The 18,725-nt window shown below is 39.0% G+C and overlaps 2 protein-coding genes across 2 annotated transcripts; both read left to right on the forward strand.

The window, feature by feature from the left end:
* LOC114481291 (pleckstrin homology domain-containing family A member 1-like) lies at positions 1 to 7,995 on the forward strand. The gene is made up of 12 exons (XM_028475990.1): positions 1 to 90; positions 2,361 to 2,540; positions 2,663 to 2,719; positions 2,806 to 2,851; positions 3,759 to 3,856; positions 4,314 to 4,430; positions 5,039 to 5,182; positions 5,265 to 5,333; positions 5,424 to 5,488; positions 6,503 to 6,566; positions 6,640 to 6,729; positions 6,812 to 7,995. The coding sequence occupies exons 2-12, from the start codon at positions 2,400 to 2,402 to the stop codon at positions 7,037 to 7,039; spliced, it is 1,119 nt and encodes a 372-aa protein (XP_028331791.1). The 5' UTR covers positions 1 to 90; positions 2,361 to 2,399; the 3' UTR covers positions 7,040 to 7,995.
* A 794-nt stretch (positions 7,996 to 8,789) lies between these two features.
* On the forward strand, positions 8,790 to 17,632 carry LOC114481968 (serine protease HTRA1B-like). The gene is made up of 10 exons (XM_028477081.1): positions 8,790 to 9,291; positions 12,103 to 12,202; positions 12,736 to 12,850; positions 12,923 to 13,012; positions 15,692 to 15,886; positions 15,966 to 15,998; positions 16,101 to 16,215; positions 16,308 to 16,365; positions 16,839 to 16,934; positions 17,160 to 17,632. Exons 1-10 carry the CDS (start codon positions 8,856 to 8,858, stop codon positions 17,326 to 17,328), a joined length of 1,407 nt encoding a protein of 468 aa, XP_028332882.1. The 5' UTR covers positions 8,790 to 8,855; the 3' UTR covers positions 17,329 to 17,632.
* The last annotated feature ends 1,093 nt before the right edge of the window (positions 17,633 to 18,725 follow it).

The raw sequence follows: 18,725 nt of genomic DNA on the forward strand, positions 1-18,725 counted from the left end.
AAGCAGTTTGTGTGTATTGTGAGCTTTGTGACATTAATTCCGGACTGACTTCTCTCCGGACCCGGAGTGACCCGGACTGACCCGAACCGGGTAAGACAATCCCTCCGATCTGACACGGATACTGATTTCCCGCCAAGGGAATGCAATGAACGCGCGAGGCGAGCAGGAACCGCGGGAAAGGTTGGCGGGAGAAGGAAGGTGGTGAAAAGCGAGGGCCGTGACACTGGGGACTGACTGCCCTGAACTAAAGGCTGACACACACTACAGGATTTACAATCCGATCTGATCAGATTTATTCCGATCCACACTCAGTGAACAAAGGCTGTAAACACATCGGCGATAGATTTACGGAAATAACGTCATAAACGCGTTAATGTAAAGATTAAATGAGGTGAATGTGAGATATAAAGTGTCAAACTCACTCGTGTGTAAACATATTTACCGTTTGTAATCCGATTTCAACATGTTTCTGTTTGTTTATTTATTTTATTTATGTATGTGTTAATGCTGTGGCAAATTACACGTATCTACTCAATGTAAATAACTGCTTTGTTCTTAATACATTTATTTATATATAAAATAAATATTTCATGATATATGTATCGTAATTTATTTTGGATTTTGATTCATACTTATTAATTACTGTGGCTAATACTTTTAGAAATTTAAAAATTTATATTTTATAAATATTTTAATACTAAAAATAACAACCTTACAGTTAAAATGAAAGATGAATGACTATGTTTACAACATCTGTTTACCAGGAAATATTTTGGACTCTGCTTTACAAAGTTATTGTTTTAGATAGATTTGTTTTCTACATGCTGATGATTCTATGAATAATATAAAGTTAATGGCAATTTTAAATAGTAGATTACCAAATCAAAATTAAATTAACAGCTTACTGTAAAATATAAACTTTACGAACAAATATGTATTCCAGAAATAAAATAAATGAACTTACAATGTAAAAATGATGTAATTCTATCTAACAAAATGTAGTTTTGTAAAGTTTAGTAAATCTAAAGGTAGTAAAGAGAAGAAGCGATAACATCATGTTGCAGGTAGTGAAAGTTCTTGTTTTTTTTAAAAAAAATTTTTTATTGATGATAATGTCCTTGGAAACTACGCACATTCCTGTGTGTGTCTGCAGGTCGTGGCCTGAAACATGTTTTATTCTGTCTGTGTGTTGTTCAACGCTCACATTTAGACTAAGTTCCCTTAGAGTGAAACACATCCACACTAAGGTCACCTTAAAGCAGGGGTGTCAAACTCATTTTAGTTCAAATTCGGAACAGTTTCATCTCAAGTGGGCCACAGATTTTATGTAGGAAAATGAGTAATTTCAAGTTTGCACTTCTACGTATACAAATTGGATGCTCCACAGGGACGGATTTGGCCCCCAGACCATGAGTTTGACACGTGCCTGGAAGTGAAACGAGGCCGATCTCTGAATGGTGCATTGAGTCATGAAAACCTGCGTTGGTATGAAGAAGTGTAAACATCACGTGGCCTGCTCCTCCAGTGCTCTCCTGAAACCACATAGCTAAAAAATAACTTAATGCCACATTCACATGCCGTCGTCACGTCAAACAATACCAGCATTGTAACATGTTTTGAAATGCCTAACATTGTTATGGCTCAGGTGGCTTCCCTGTTAAATGTTGACTGTTCGGGAATCCACTTGTTTTGGTTAGCTTAGCATGTAGCATATTTATATTTCTGTCTAACGAGCCCTGTCACCAGGTTACATGCGCACCAGTTGTGTGTGACATCAGAGAACAGACTAGTTGTCTGCTGTGAGGAAGCTGGAGACTCTTTAAAGCACGTGTGTCAAACTCAAGGCCCGGGGGCCAAATCCGGCCCTCTAGAGCAGGGGTTCTTAACCTTGGGGTTAGGACCCAATTTGGGGTCTTGAGACCTTGGGAGGTGGTTGACAGATGTTTTCAAGAAACTACAAATATTTTTTGAACAATTTGAGTCAATTTTTGCTTACTTTTACCCTTTTTCTTCAACTACACCAAACTTGCCATATTTGAACCTATTTTCATCACTTTTTATTGCCATGTTTTAGCTCCTTTTAACGCTTTTTTTCTACATTATTCCTACTAGTGCAGTGCCCGTAGGTAGTGCTATAGAAAAGTGGGAAGTTAAGTAGCTTTTTCAACAACAACAACAACAATGTGGACATCATCTGGAATAGGATGAAAACATAACCACTGGATTAGATTGTGGAAAAGAATGGGAAAATAGTTCTTCTGAAACATTACTGCAAGGAGGGCTGCAGGAAAGCACAGAGAGAGGGGAACGCACAGCCATGGCCACGCCCTCTAACCTGGCTCCGACCCCCTGATCCACAGATTAACTGATGCTCGGGTCGGGCCTGGCCGAGGTTTGCGATGCCGTACATGGACCGAAAGAATCGCTGCTGCGGCTTCCTGGACATCGAGGAGGAAGAGGGCAGCGGGAAGTTTGTGCGTCGCTACTTTATCCTGGACACGGAGCAAAGCCTCCTGCTGTGGTACATGGACAACCCTCAGGTGAGGAGTGGGGGAGACATCACCTGGGAGGGTTTAGCATTAAATGATACACACAGACACATGCATGGAGGCATCTTTTGTTGGATGGATGCTAATGCTAATGGTCTAACTGTCTCCATCAGAATCTACTTGATGCGGCTAACAAAAAGGGATCACTTAAACTTACCTACATCTCCAAGGTCAGTCCCTACCCACAATGCACTGCAGTGGGATCATGAATGAGACAATCATTATATATATAAATGCTAATTTTTGTCTCCTTCAGGTCAGCGATGCAACAAAACTCAGACCAAAGGCCGAGTTCTGCTTCGGTGAGTCTGAAAAAATCTTAATAAATAAATAATAAATAATACTGTTAGCGTGTGTTAACATCATCATATCAGCATTAGTTTGTTAGCATCATAATTATATTTAATTAAATAATTAGCTTGTGAGCTTCACGCTGACATTGTTCCATGTGTTTCTGAGTGTTAGCATTAGCCTGTTAGCATTACACCGACATTGTTCTGCGTTTAAGTGTTAGCATTAGCCTGTTAGCATTACACCAACATTGTTCTGCGTTTAAGTGTTAGCATTAGCCTGTTAGCATTACACCGACATTGTTCTGCATTTAAGTGTTAGCATTAGTCTGTTAGCATTACACCGACATTGTTCTGCATTTAAGTGTTAGCATTAGTCTGTTAGCATTACACCGACATTGTTCTGCATTTAAGTGTTAGCATTAGTCTGTTAGCATTACACCGACATTGCTCTGCATTTAAGTGTTAGCATTAGTCTGTTAGCATTACACCGACATTGCTCTGCATTTAAGTGTTAGCATTAGTCTGTTAGCATTACACTGACATTGTTCTGTATGTTTCTGAGTGTAAATGAATAATAATAAATAGTAAATAAATAATAATAAAAAGAAAATATTAAAGAAAAATATTTAAGATAATTTACTACAATTTCGAAAAAGAAAAGAAAACAATCATTAGAGAATATAATTCATTTATTTTCTTCTGTTTCAAGTTAATTATTATAATTTACTGCATTGACTTTTTGTCTATTCATATTTTTGAGATTTAATATAACTTTATTTTCAATATTTATAAATATCAAACTTTTTAAGTTCTGCCTAAATGTTTTTGGATAAAATAATGTGCTGTGTGATTGTTACATGTTAACTTGCTGACACATGTTGTTACGCACAGTCAGTGTGATGTGTTTTTCCTTCAGTGGTGAACGCTGGTATGAGGAAATTCTACCTACAGGCCAACGATCAGCAGGACTTAGTGGAATGGATCGACATCCTCAACAACGCCACCAAGATCACAGTGAGACACACACACACACAGACGCACACACACGCGCACCGTAAATACACACACAGGCACGTCGATCAATAGGTGACCCTGTTTCCTGTTTTCAGCCTCAGGCTACAGAAGCTGATATAGAACCGGCTGCTTTATAGTTGGTATATATGTATTGGGGTGGGATAATAGACAAGAGTTCACCATACAACCTTTTTTGTCTTTTGTATATTTGTTTTTACTTTTTTGGTCTCTTTGTGTATCTTTTCGTCTCTTTTTGTGTCTCCTTTTGTCTTTCTGTATTTTTTGGTCTATTTGTGTCTTTTTGTCATTTTGTGTCTTTTTTGTGCCTTTTTGTGTCTTTTTTGTGCCTTTTGTATCTTTTTTGTGTCTATTAGTATTTTTTTTTTGTCTATTGGTAAATTTTTTGTGTCTATTGGTATGTCCTCTTGCTGAAAATATGTGTGCGGTCTGTGTCCAGGTTCCAAAAGTGGTGGACGGCCACGCCGTGCTCTCTGACATTCCTCAGGACACCCAGAAGCAGGTTTCCTATAAGACAGAGATCATTGGAGGAGTTCCCATCGTCACGGCAACGCAGGTAACTCAGACACGCCGGGTCCTGCCTGCGTCGGTATGTGGATCCGACGTGAAACGACACGAAACGTTCGCCGTCCACAGATTCCTCACATCACTGCAACACATGAGCTCCTACAAAATAAAACAATGAGATACTGTAGGTAGACTACACATGTAGTCCTGAACATTATGACCATTCAAAGCTTTAATTAGGATTTATAACCTGTGGGAATATTCTCCTTTTTAATCTGATTTTATTTATTCATTTATTTTTTTTGCTCACTTATTAATGCTCACATTAATTTATATTTATTTATTCACTTTCTCATTTATTTATCAATCCACTCATTCATTTATTTTATATTTACTTACTCTTTTATTTATTTTTAATCACTTATTGACTCATTTATTAATTCAATTAAACTTTATTTATATGCTTTATTAGTATAGTTAACTCACTCACTCACTCACTTATTCACTCGTGTTTGTTTATTTGATCACTCGTTCAGTAATAATTTTTTTAATTTCTTTTCACGCAGTTGTTCATTTACTTACTTATTGTGTGTGTGTGTGCGTGTGTGTGCGTGTGTGTGCGTGTGTGTGCGTGCGTGTGTGTGTGTGTGTGTGGAGGTGGAGGGACAGAACGGGTCTGACCGAGGAGGAGGAGGAAATGTGGTGAAGAAAGGCCAGAACCAGCTTCCATACTTCCTGTCCAAAGGAGCTCAGGGACGAACGGTGATCAAGGCAGGATACTGTGTGAAGCAAGGCGCTGTGGTAGGATAATTTAAACCTTTTTTTTTTTTTTTTTTTACTCCCGACGCAAACACAAAACACGCCTCGTTACGTCGTTTCTCAGATGAAGTCATGGAAGAGGAGATACTTCGTACTGGATGAAAACGCTCTCAGCTACTTTAAATCAGACCTGGTGAGTTTATTTCGCTCTGCTGCTGGTCGTTAAACAGAATGGGGCGGGGCTTGTGCGTCCACGGTGACGCTTTTTGTTTTGTTTTAACAGGATCGTGAACCGCTGAGAGTCATCACACTGAAAGAGATCACCAAGGTTCAGGAGTGCAAGCAGAGGTCAGTGTTAGCATGCTAGCATCAGTGTTAGCAAGTCCTGGCATTATTGGGTTACTGTTATCTGCATTAGTGTGTTAACATCACACTGAAATTGGTCCGTGTGTTAGACTGTTAGCATTAGCCTTTTAGCATTATACTGACATTGTTCTGTGTGTTAGCTTTAGCCTGTTAGCATTTTGCTGACATTGTTTTATGTGTTTGTTAGTTTTAGCCTGTTAGCATGGCGCTGACATTGTTCTGTATGTCTCTGAGTGTTAGTATCAGACTGTTAGCATTAGCCATTTAGCATTAAGCTGACATTGTTCTTTATGTTTGGGTGTTAGCATTACGCTGACCTTGTTTTGTGTGTTTGATAGTAAGCATTAATCTGATACTGACGTTGTTCTGTGTTTCTGAGTGTTAGTGTTAGCCTTTTAGCATTATACTGACACTGTTCTATGTTTTTCTGTTAGCTTTATCCTGTTAGCATTATGCAACCATTGTTTTCAATATTTCTGAGTGTCAGCATTAGCATGCTAGCATTACCCTGACATTCTACTGTAGGTTTCTGAGTGTTAGCGTTAGCCTGTTAGCATTATACTGACACTGTTCTAAGTGTTTCTGTTAGCTGTATCTTGTTAGCATTACGCAGACATTGTTCTCAGTGTCAACATTAGCCTGTTAGCATTATGCTGACATTGTTCTTTATGTTTGAGTGTTAGCATTAGGCTGACATTGTTCCGTGTGTTTCTGAGTGTTAGCCTTAGCCTTAATGTTAGTGTGCTAACATCAATATATCAGCATTAGCCTGTTAGCATGATGCTGACCCTGTTTTGTGTGTTTGAATTTTAGCATTAGCCTGTTAGCATTGTGCTGTGCTGGTTCTGTGTGTTAGCTTTAGCCTCTTAGCATTATGATGACATTGTTCTTTGTGTTTGAGTTTTAGCGTTAGCCTGTTAGCATCATGCTATGCTGGTTCTGTGTGTTAGCATTAGCCTGTTAGCATAACGCTGACCTTGCGCTGTGTGTTTGCAGTGAGCAGATGATGAGGGACAACCTGTTAGAAATGACCACCAGCTCCAGAACCTTCTTCATCCAGGTAAAGCTGAACGCACAGAGAATTACCATGTGATGCAAACTTTTTCCCCTAAAACAAGCTAACATTGTTCCAGGCTAACAGTCCAGAGGAAATGCACAGCTGGATCAAAGCCATCTCAGGGGCCATCGTCGCTCAGCGTGGGTCGGGACGCTTAGTCAACACGGTGAGGAGAACATCTGGGCTTTAACATCTGGGCAGCAGTCGCTACACTCAGCTCTTCCTCCTCATCCTCTTCCTCTCTGTAGGATCACAGTCCATCTCCATCTTCAACCTCCATCTTCTACTACAAGGCCCACCCCTCCCTCTCCGCCGCCCTCCCCCCGCCCGTGTCTTCTCAGGACCTCAGAAAGATGGTGGAAGAGGAGGATGAAGAGCTTGCTCGACTGGGCGGTGATGATGATGACGATGAGGAGGAGGAGCAGCTCAACCGTCAACTTGCTGAGCAGTCAGATATAAAGATGACACTGATCTGACACACACACACACACACACTCTGAAAGAAAGACATTCCTGCCCTCTACTGGACTCAGACGGTACTTTACTCTGACGGGTAACTAAAACCTTTCCAAAATAACAGTTCTTCTCAACTTTGGACAAAAACTCGCAAAATGGTTCGAGACTTTTGTAAATGTTACATCATTTTTATCATATATTAAGTGGTTGTGTTTGATAAATAATTGTAAAACTATTTCTACTCACATATGATCAACATATATTAGCTTCAATGTGAAAATATGCATCCAGTAAATGTCAAAATGAGAAGAAGAAAAAAAATCAGCTAGAAATTGCAAAGATCTTTATTTTTTTGTGTGTGTGTTTTTTTATACTATTTTATAATATTTATATTTATATTCCTAAATCCTCCTTTAATACAAAACCTGCCAATATTGTAAAATATTTATAATAAAGAGGGAACTTTATAATAAAACTAAAAAGCCTAGCAGGTAATGATGTTACTTAATAATAATAATAATAATAATAATAATAATAATAATAAATAAATAAATCAGATTTTATTCAGAAAGTAAATAAACAATTGCAAAATTATATTTTTGCTTAAATGGATTTTTATAATAATTATTATTAGGTATACAATGAAAAAGATGTGCTTTAGAAAAATTGGCGCTGCTTAAACAATACATTCCCTTCAAAATAAAAGCATGCGGTGGTCCAAATGTAATAATAACCTTTGTAGCAGCAAACAGGAAACCTTTTGTACCTTTTTGTAGGTGTTTGTGTGTGTGCTTGTGTGTTTTCCTGGTGATGGGAGTTTCTCTTGTTGTGTTTTTTATGCCATTTATAGTCTGAGTAACACAGACTGTTGTTTACTGACTTTTACACACACACATACGCACACACACAGTGCATGTTTGTATGTGTGAATCAGAGGCTTCAAACTCTATTTATAAAGAGAACTTTAAATACTTTACATTTGTTTGAGTGTCTTTTCTTCACCTCCATCATACCCACTTTTAAACTTATTTTATCTGATAGTAAACTACCTCAGGATTATTTGGAGTGTGTTCTATGAAATATGGCAAAATACAATAATATGTTTACTTTGAAATTTACTTTGATCTCCTGACATCTTCAGAGGCGTCTGCTGATCGCTTTGATGTACTGAAATAGTTCAAACAAAAGACAAAAAGACTTTGAGAGGTTTTGTGGATCTTGAAAAGGTGATGAAATGGGATTTTAAAAACGACTGGTTAAAACTTGCAAATTAGAATGGGCAAAAACGGACAAAAAAAGTGTTAAAAGTGTCAATATTGTAACAATTAGTTTAAACTGGCAAAAAATGGACATGACATATTGTGAATGTGGTTAAATGTCCAAAAATAAGCATGAAATATGGTGAAAAGTGAATAATGTCTTAAAAGTAGAAAAATGTGCAGGAAAGTAAGTTAAATATGATGGAGAAGTGTCAAAAATGGGAGTAATGTAGCAAAAATGGCTTAAAAGGAACAAAAATATGGCAAGAAAAAGTGATGAAAACATGTTCAAATATGGCAAGTTTGGTGGAGTTGCAGAAAAAGGAGAAAAATAAGCAAAAATGGGCTCAAATTGTTCAAAAAAGTTTCTTAAAGGCATCTGGAGACCCCCTCCCAGTGTCTCGCGAGCCCAAACGGGGGTCCTGACCCCACGGTTGAGAACCTCTGATTTAACTGAATCACTCCACCCCTGCTTGTCGTCACTCAGGTCCGCCAATCGCCTCCAGTGTTTATCCGCGCTCTGTTAAAAGTGTCAGTGAGAGCGTGAGAAGCAGCAGCAGCACCAGCCTCCATCACCATGCGTCTCTCTCTGTGCGTAATGCTTCTCCTGTGCGCCTTGCTCCCACTGTGCGCACTGCGTCTCTCCAGCGGCTGTCCGCGTGTGTGCGACAAGTCGCGGTGCGCGCCCCCATCCTCCGACTGTCCGGCCGGGCACGCGCCCGACCGTTGCGACTGCTGCCGTGTGTGCGCGTCCGGAGAGGGCGAGCCGTGCGGCGGCGCGGAGGGCCGGGTGTGCGCGGACGGGATGCGCTGCGAGGTGACGGACGGCGTGCACGCGTCCGCCACCGTCAGGCGCAGGAGCACCGTGGGCGTGTGCGTGTGCACGGACACGAAGCCGGTGTGCGGCACCGACGGGGTCACGTACCGGAACATGTGTGAGTTGAGGCGGAAAAGCAGCGACCAGCAGCCGGTCATCTTCATCCAGAGAGGGACCTGTGGGAGCGAGCAGCCCGGTCAGTGCACGGGCACATGAACATACTCACTCGCACGCACGCACGCAGAGCATTGATATAGAAAGGAACAAATAAAAGGGGGTTATATGTTTCTGTTGTCGTTTTGTGTATTTTTTTATTTTTATTTTGCCAACTATTTATACATTTTATTTGTGTGTGTTTGTTATTGGATTAGTTGTATTTTCTATTGTTGTTTTATTTTATTGTTATTCTTTGCGTTTCTGTTTTTATTTTGTGCGTCTTTGCTGTTGTTTTGTGTGATTTTGGATTAATTTAGCTTTTGTGTATTTCTTTTAGTCTTTTGTGTGTTTTTCTGAAATTTTGTATGTGTTTGTTTTTGGGGCCTCACAAAATTGGTCTGAGGGCCCGCACGCGGCCCCTGAGCCGCCAGTTGCTCATGTCTGTGATGAAAGTTCATCACTTCATACACACCTGTTTAATTACAATTACAAAGACAGCTCTGCATTTATTCAGTTTTTTTTTTTAACAGCATTTGTCCTCAGAATCAGTCACAAGATAACATGATAACTCGTCTAACTGCAACAGCTGTTCATCTTCCTCATATGCTCATTTAGTTTAGTTTCAGATGATAAAATTAAAAAAATAGGATTTAGTAGAATTCATTCAGATGATTACAATTCTTAAAGAAATAAACTGATAAACTTGAGTTTTTCCAGGAAGTTTACTTGTTATTGAACTGATATCTGTAAAAGTCATCATTGTGTAACATGTGATGTGGATCAAACCATGGTTCTCGTGTGCAGACGTGTGTGTTTGTGTGTGTTTGTGTGTGTTTGTGGAGACAGATTGAAACATTTGTGACTCAGGCCAGTGAGGAATTCACCCAACAATGGAGGAATGTTTCAGCTGTGTTTGGTTTCCCCAACAAACCTGGGGCCAGCATAGCAGCACAAACACACACTCCTACAGACTGACACACACTCCTACACACTGACACACACTCCTACACACTAACACACACTCCTTCACACAGGTTCTGCACTTCAACACAGCGTGACGTCAACTCTCTGTGTTTCCAAGGACATTGCAAGGCTTTAAAAAATGGGAAATTATTGAAATTCCTCTCAGATTGCTCTCATTGTTCAGCCAAACTTCACGGTGCATTCAAGGACACTTTGGTTATCACAGAAAAGCTGAGTCAGCACGATTTTAACCTTTGTGTTACACGGCCTCATAAAGAAAAAAAAAAACATTTGTTAGCGATGTATGACAAACGTGATCTGTTTTAAAGGATTTCTTTATCAGCGGAAAAAGACCTCCTTAAACCAATTGGACCTGATACATAGCCACGCCCCTTCACCATTTGACCCATCTCAGCCAGTATCGCTACGTGCTAAGCTAATCCAAACATGTGGGACTTGTATTGAAAAATATGCAACAACCCAAACATGTGCTACTTGATGATGTGTTAAACTAACCCAAAAATGTGGGACTGGATGCTACATGCTAAGCTAACCCAAACATGTGGGACTGGTTGCTATGTACTTAGCTAACCCAAACATTTGAGATTGGATGCTACATGCTAAGCTAACTCAAACATGTGGGACTGGTCCCTATGTGCTAAGCTTACCCAAAGATGTGAGACTGGATGCTACATGCTAAGCTAACCCAAACATGTGGGCCTGGGTTGCTAGATGCTAAGCTAACCCAAACATGTGGGACTGGTTGCTACATGCTAAGCTAACCCAAACATTTGGGCCTGGATTACTATGTGCTAAGCGAACCCAAACATGTGGGACTGGTCGCTATGTGCTATGCTAACCCAAACATGTGAGACTGAATGCTACAGGCTAAGCGAACTCAAACATATGGGACTGGTTGCTACGTGTTAAGCGAACTCAAACATGTGGGATTGGTCACTACGTCCTAAGCTAACCCAAACATGTGGGACTGGTTGCTACATGCTAAGCTAACCCAAACATTTAGGCCTGGATTACTACGTGCTAAGCGAACCCAAACATGTGGGACTCGTTGCTACAGGCTAAGCTAACCCAAACATGTGGGACTGGTCACTACGTGCTAAGCTAACCCAAACCTGTGGGACTGGTCACTACGTGCTTAGCTAACCCAAACATGTGGGACTGGTCACTACGTGCTTAGCTAACCCAAACATGTGGGACTGGTTGCTACGTGCTAAGCTAACCCAAACATGTGGGACTGGTCACTACGTGCTAAGCTAACCCAAACATGTGGGACTGGTTGCTACATGCTAAGCTAACCCAAACATTTGTGCCTGGATTACTACGTGCTAAGCGAACCCAAACATGTGGGACTGGTCACTACGTGCTTAGCTAACCCAAACATGTGGGACTGGTTGCTACGTGCTAAGCTAACCCAAACATGTGGGACTGCTAGTGAAATATAAGCAATAATCCAAATTCAGAGCACAAAGTAAAACTGATCTTCACTTGTATGCTACAGTATTTTCACTGCTCCATGCTCTAACGAGCCTGGACGTGCACTTTGGAAACTGAACGAGGCTTTAAACAGATGGAGGTCGTTCTCTGAGCAAAGATATGTCTGGTATTTAAGGGTCACATATTAGCCTCTGATAATAAAAAAAAAAAAAAAACACCTTCAGCATCAGATAAACCCTTCAAAGGATTTGACTTAAACATTCCCTGGACCTGAACTCATTTGTATTTATTCATTTATTTATTTATTTGTGATAATCTCATAATATTAAATGAGTATAGTAGATTATAGTCTGGAAAAGATATGGATTAAATAAATTGGAGGTGATGTTTTTTTGTACATTTGTCATATATCGATGATGTTTTCCTCCTTCAGCTCTGCAGAATCCCGACAGCCTTCGCTACAAATTCAACTTCATTGCTGACGTGGTGGAAAAAATCGCCCCAGCCGTCGTTCACATCGAACTTTACCGGAAGTAAGAAAGAACCAAATCCATTTAAACACTGAGCGGGTTGAGTCCGATTGATGACTGAAGATAAACACGTAAATGTGAGAAATCACAAATTCTTTGGGGGAAAAAAATCACAATAGAAACAGAACTTTGTAAAAAAAAAATTGTAAGAAGAACGACAATATTTTTTGGAAAAATAGTACAAATTTGGTGAAAGTTCCAGGAGGAAATTTTGTGGAAATTTGTTGAAATTTACAATGATCAATTATAGTTGTAAAAGGAAGATTTTGTTCAAGAAAAAAAAAATTTAAGATATTCGATTTGTGTAGAAAATTCAAATTTTTTTGATGAAAGATAAAACTTTAAGAAAAAATCAAGGCCAAGCTTTCTACAAATTCAACAAAATCTGTGTGTTTATTTTGACGTTTGATGAAAATATTCCTTTCCGTGACAACAATTCTGATATAAGCTGTTATTGATTTTCTTGTTGGAGGATTTTTGAAAATATATATTTATTTATTTTAGATCAAAGTGTGACAGAGGCTGTTTGTGTTCAGGATGGTGTTTTCTAAGAGGGAGGTGGCGGTTGCGAGCGGTTCTGGTTTTGTGGTGTCTGAGGACGGACTCATCGTCACTAACGCTCATGTAGTGGCCAACAAACACAGAGTGAAGGTAAAAACCATCCATGCCACGCCGTGTCTGTGAAGGTGATCGTCAACATGCGGCGTGTGTTTGGTCCACCAGGTGGAGCTGAAGAATGGCGACACCTACGACGCAAAGATACGAGACGTGGACGAGAAAGCTGACATCGCTCTGATCAAGATCGACGTCCCGGTGAGACAAAGAAGCTGGATTTTACTTCCTACCAAAAAGAAAGCAGGAAGTAGTCTGTAATGAGTCAATACAACTTCATTATTGACAAAAAAAGACAAAGTAGAAGCATCACTTCCTCTTATCGGGTCAACATTTTTATGGTGTCTGTTCTGTTTTCTTTGGTTTTGTTGTTGTTTTGTGTGTTTTTGGACTCATTTCTGTGTCCGCTTGTGTTGTTTGTGTGTTTATTGTAGTTTTTGAATGTTTATTGTGTTTGGTGTCTTGTTATGTGTTTTTGTCATTTTTTGGACTTATTTTGTATTTCTTTCTTTATTTTAGTTATTTTGGGTCTTTTTTGTTTGTTTTGTCTGATTCTGGCTGCATTTTTTGCGTGGTTTTGTTATTTTTTGTATCTCTTTGGAGCCATTTTTGTTGTCAGTGTGTGTTTCCAGGTTTGTTTTGTGTACTTTTGCCATCATTTTGTACATTTTTTGTTTTCTGGGCCTTCTTTTTGGATGTTTGTTGTAGTTTGATGACTTTTTTGTGTAGTTGCTTTTGTGGGTTTTTTAAGTGTTTTTATTGCCGATTTGTGTCCATTTGCTGTTTCAAAGTGACTTTTGGGGCCTATATTATGAATCTAGACTGGATTAATGCCCGTTAGTTGGCTTCAACTAACCAAACATTCCCTGTCCGACAGGAGCTGTCTTACGATCACCTATGATCACAACAGCTCTGCAGTTAAACTTTATTACAGCACACACAGTGTTTCTATTCAAGTAGACCTCTATTAGACACACTGGGGTGAGAGTACATTGTGCATGTTCCTGCCGATAATGTCAGTCCCAACGTATGAATGAATGAATGAATGAATGAATGACTTCAGCCATCCACGCACACAGGCTTCATCAGCTGACTGTAGATCAGTCCATTAGATAAATCTATATCTTCCCTAAAGGATGCCATTGATAATTAATAATATTCTTTCCTAAACGCAGCTGTCAGATCTGCACCAACCAGGATCTTCTATCAATGGGCAGGTCATTTTCTAAGAGATCTGATTGGCCAGGAGGCGGGGCTTTAGGACTCGCTAACACCCAAGCCAGAGCAGAACCTGGTCACGACCAGGTTAGCCGTTCAGCATTAATTGCCATTGTGATTAAGCTCCAGCGAGCTTTGTAGGACAGCACACACTGATTGAATCCGTGATAAGAGCTAATCTATATTCGTAGCACACCCTTTTGAGGTTTCTTTTGTGAATTTTGTTTGTGTTTAGTGTTTTTTCTGTTTTTTTCCTGTTCTTTGTTGAGTCATGTTTGATATTTCTTCCATTGATCGTGTATCCTACAAAAAGCGTTGTACTGGAGGTGGTGTGTGTGTTCTTTTGTCAGTCCTTTTCCACTCTGACCAAACTCTCCTAAAGTGGGTCAGAAGCTCTGTTTGTTATTCAATCAGGAAATGATGCACACACTCGTGTTTAACTTCCCAGCTGCAAACATCTGGGCTGAAGTAGGTCAGAGTCACACACACACACACACACACACACACACACACAGCTGCTGTGTTCTGATCATTTCTATTAGACGTTACTTTGGTCGACCAACATGAAGTAGATCTAGTTTAAACTTGTCAGGATCACTTTGGAGACGTTGAAAACTCCATCAAACATCAACATCAGGCCCTTTACTGCCCGAGGTCACGCTGAGGATTTATGCTCTGAGATTGAAACTGATTCTAAACTTTTCCCTCTCGAACAGTTCCTACTTCCAAATGTTTACAGAAGTTTACAGACATTTAAAACCAAATTACAAAAGCTTTACAGATGTTTACTAATATGTTTGCAGGAGTTTACAGAAATTTTACAAACCTTTACAGACATTTGCAAAGATTTAGAGGCTAGAGCTTTACAGACCTTTATGAATGTTAACAGAGGTTTACAGGCATGTATAGATATTTACATTTACATAGATGTACAGGGGTATACAAATGTTTACTGATATTTGTTGATGTTTACAGATAGATGTTTATGTACTTTACAGACATTTACATGTTTATATTTAAATAGGTTTACAGAAGTTTATGGATGCTTACAGATCTTCACATATGTTTACAAACATTTGCAGATGTTTACAATACAGGTTTAAATATATTTACAGATGTTTATGGATGTTTACAAATGTTTACAGACATGTACAGATGTTTACAAATGTTCACAGACATGTACAGATGTTTACAATAACAGGTTTACATAGATTTACAGAGGTTTGTGGATGTTTACAGTTGTTTACAAACATTTACAGTTGTTTACATTGACATAGGTTTACATATGTTTACATTAACAGATGTTTAAATATATTTACAGAGATTTGTGGATGTTTACAGTTGTTTACAGAGGTTAACATACATTTACAGATGTGTACATTGACAGAGGTTTACATATGTTTACAGACATTGGCATATGTTTACATTTACAGATATTTTCGAAGGTTTACAGCTGTTTATGGATGTTTTATGGATATTTACATATCTTTACAGGCATTTACATATGTTTATGGATGTTTACATATGTTTATGGTTGTTTTATGGATATTTACAGATGTTTACAGACATTTAAAGATGCTAACACACATTTAGATATGCTTACAGAGGTTTATGGGTGTTTACAGATATTTACATACATTTACAGATGTTTTCCTCCCTCAGATGAAGCTGCCGGTGCTGCTACTCGGTCGTTCCGAAGACCTTCGACCCGGGGAGTTTGTGGTTGCCATTGGGAGTCCATTTTCTCTGCAGAACTCAGTGACCACTGGCATCGTTAGCACCACCCAGAGAGACGGACGGGAGCTGGGCCTGCAGAACCCCGACATGGACTATATCCAGACCGATGCCATCATTAATGTAACAGTGATTATATGGAGCTTATCCATTGATATTTGATGCATTTTATTACATTAATAACATTGGTTTCTCTTTGCAGTACGGAAACTCAGGAGGACCACTTCTCAACCTGGTGAGGGACCATCACCTTAATCAGTTCATGATGGACCCAAAAAAATCATAAATTTACATTGTGTATGTGTGTGTGTGCACGTGTGTGTGTGTGTGTGCATAGGACGGGGAGGTTGTCGGCATCAACACTCTGAAAGTCACCGCGGGAATTTCCTTCGCCATTCCATCAGATCGGATCAGGGAGTTCCTGTCGGAGTCACATGACCGACAGTTCAGAGGTCATAGAGCCCGTCTTCTTCTTCTTTAGTGAACGCTCACTACCACTTTCTGTGAGGATGACTCATCGCTTCCTGTTGTTGTTGTTGTACAGGTAAAACTTCACCGAAGAAGAAATACATCGGAGTAAGAATGATGAGCCTCACTCCAGTGTAAGACATACAGAGAAACACACAAGACAACACAACACAACACAAAACAACAAAATAACAACACAAACCAACTTATGAATAACACAGAACAGCTCAGTCGAATAAATGTGACTAAATGTGACCTAAATGTGAATAAAGGTGACTTAAGTGAGACTTAATGTGACTCAAGGTGATTTAAATGTGACTTAATGTGACTAAAGGTCTAATTGCAGTCAAATAAATGTGACGTAATGTGACTAAATGTGGTTGAATATGACTAAATGGGACATAAATGTGATGTAAATGTGGCCTAAATGTGACTTAAATGTTATTAAATGTAACTTAAATGTGAATGTAACTAAATGTGGCTAAAATGTGACTAAATATAACTAAATGTGGCAAATTGTGACTAAAATGTGACTAAATATAACTAAATGTGACTAACTGTAACTGAATGTGAACAAAACATGACTAAATGTAATTTCTGTGCTCAGACTTGCTGAGGAGTTGAGGAAGAAACAATACGACTTCCCTGACATCACATCAGGAGCGTTCGTTCTCGAGGTTATTAGTCGGACCCCTGCTGAGGAGTAAGTTCTTTGTTAACTAACTGTTCCTGCTGGTGTATCAGTTCAACTGGTGATCATTATAAATGGTGAATCTTTAATGTTAACACAATAAAAAGACACTTCATCCCTGGTTTTTACAACATTTGTTTGTAGAAACAGTCACAGAATGACACGATCACCAGTCCACCTGTAACCCCAGCTGGTGTGAGTTGGTATTTGAGGTGTTGTGTGTGTTTTGGTCGTCAGGGCGGGGCTAATGGAGAGCGACGTCATCATCAGCATCAACGGTGAACGCGTGACCACGGCCAGCGACGTCAGCGACGCCATCAGACGAGACGAGACGCTGCGGACGGTGGTGAGACGAGGAAACGAGGACGTGATGCTCACCATCGTCCCTGAGGAGGTCGACCCTTGACCTTCACAAGGTCAAAGCAAAGGTTTAAGCCAATCAGGATCCTTCCAGGAAGCTTGTATATATTATTACTGCACAGTCTTTAGCCCCGCCTTCACACGTGAATGGTGGGGATTTGTAGCAAATTCATGTTTATTTTCTGTCTTTCATAGACCTTTTTACTCTACAATAGCTCCACCTGTTGGCTAACAGAGGTTACTGCACTATCACGTTGTTTCACATTTAGAAACACACATTTTTAGCATTTTTGTGTCTGTTTTGGTTGCCTATGTTTTTCAGAGAAAATAAAGTTATTTTTAAAGATTTTCATGTGAGAGGAAATGCAGGAAAGGATGATTTAGTCGCTCTGAGAGTCAAGAAACAAAACTGAGTTTGGTTACCATGGAAACCTAAGAGAAAATTCAAAGACTTCCATCATCGCTGAAATGTTTCATCACAGCATGAAGTAATCAATGTGTGTGTGTTTGAATAATCACCAAAATAAAATCCCTAAACCAGAAAGCCCATTCCTACCAGTAATAAAACAAAAATAAAAGACTAAGAAACTTAAAAAAATAACAACAAAAAAATTTCAGTCATAATTATGAGATAGTATCAATATACATATTTTAATCAAAGGAAAAAAAATTAAAATGCAATTTTTTTGGAGCTCAATTTCTTTTCTTTTTTTCTTTTTTTTTACATTCAAACACTTTCTTTGATTAAAATGTTTTATTTTTGATAAAAAAAAGATGATTTCACTGTAAAAAAAAAAAAAAAAAAGTGTTCAAATGCAATTATTTGGGTCTCAAGTATTTTTCTTGCATTTCAACATTTTTTTCTTTTAATGAAATTATTTTTATTGAAGTAAAAAAAAAATTGATTGAAACGTTTTTGTTTATTTAAAGTTCTTTTTTTTTAATTGAAAAGATGTATATTTTTGGATTGAATAATAAAGACACAAATATACCTCCATACATACGTGCGTGGCTCAGCAGGTGCGCAGGTTTGGGTAATCAGCTGTTTTGCGCATGCTCACAGCAGCAACGATGATGAAACAGGATGTGATTGAACATCAGTACCAGGGAGGGCAGACTCAGTATGTCTGGTCTGGAGGACTTTTCCACGATCATCTGAGAAAACACCGCTGGTAAGAGCAGAGGTTCTCCGTGGATGTTCTCCATTCACTGCCTCTAATGTTTGGAACAATGGTGCATTCAGGGACGCTCTGTAGTTTTCATATTTGACAAAAAATAAAACGCACTCAAAATCAAATTACCACAAAACAACTACACAAAAACACAGAAAAGGCAAGAAAAATGCATTACAAAAAAAAAAAAAAAAAAAAACACTCAAAAGGACAAAAACTATAAAATGACAACTAAAATAATGTAAAACAAAATGCTACAAGAACACACAAA

Source organism: Gouania willdenowi, chromosome 19 (genome assembly GCF_900634775.1).
Source record: "Gouania willdenowi chromosome 19, fGouWil2.1, whole genome shotgun sequence".
Classification (NCBI taxonomy): domain Eukaryota; kingdom Metazoa; phylum Chordata; class Actinopteri; order Blenniiformes; family Gobiesocidae; genus Gouania; species Gouania willdenowi.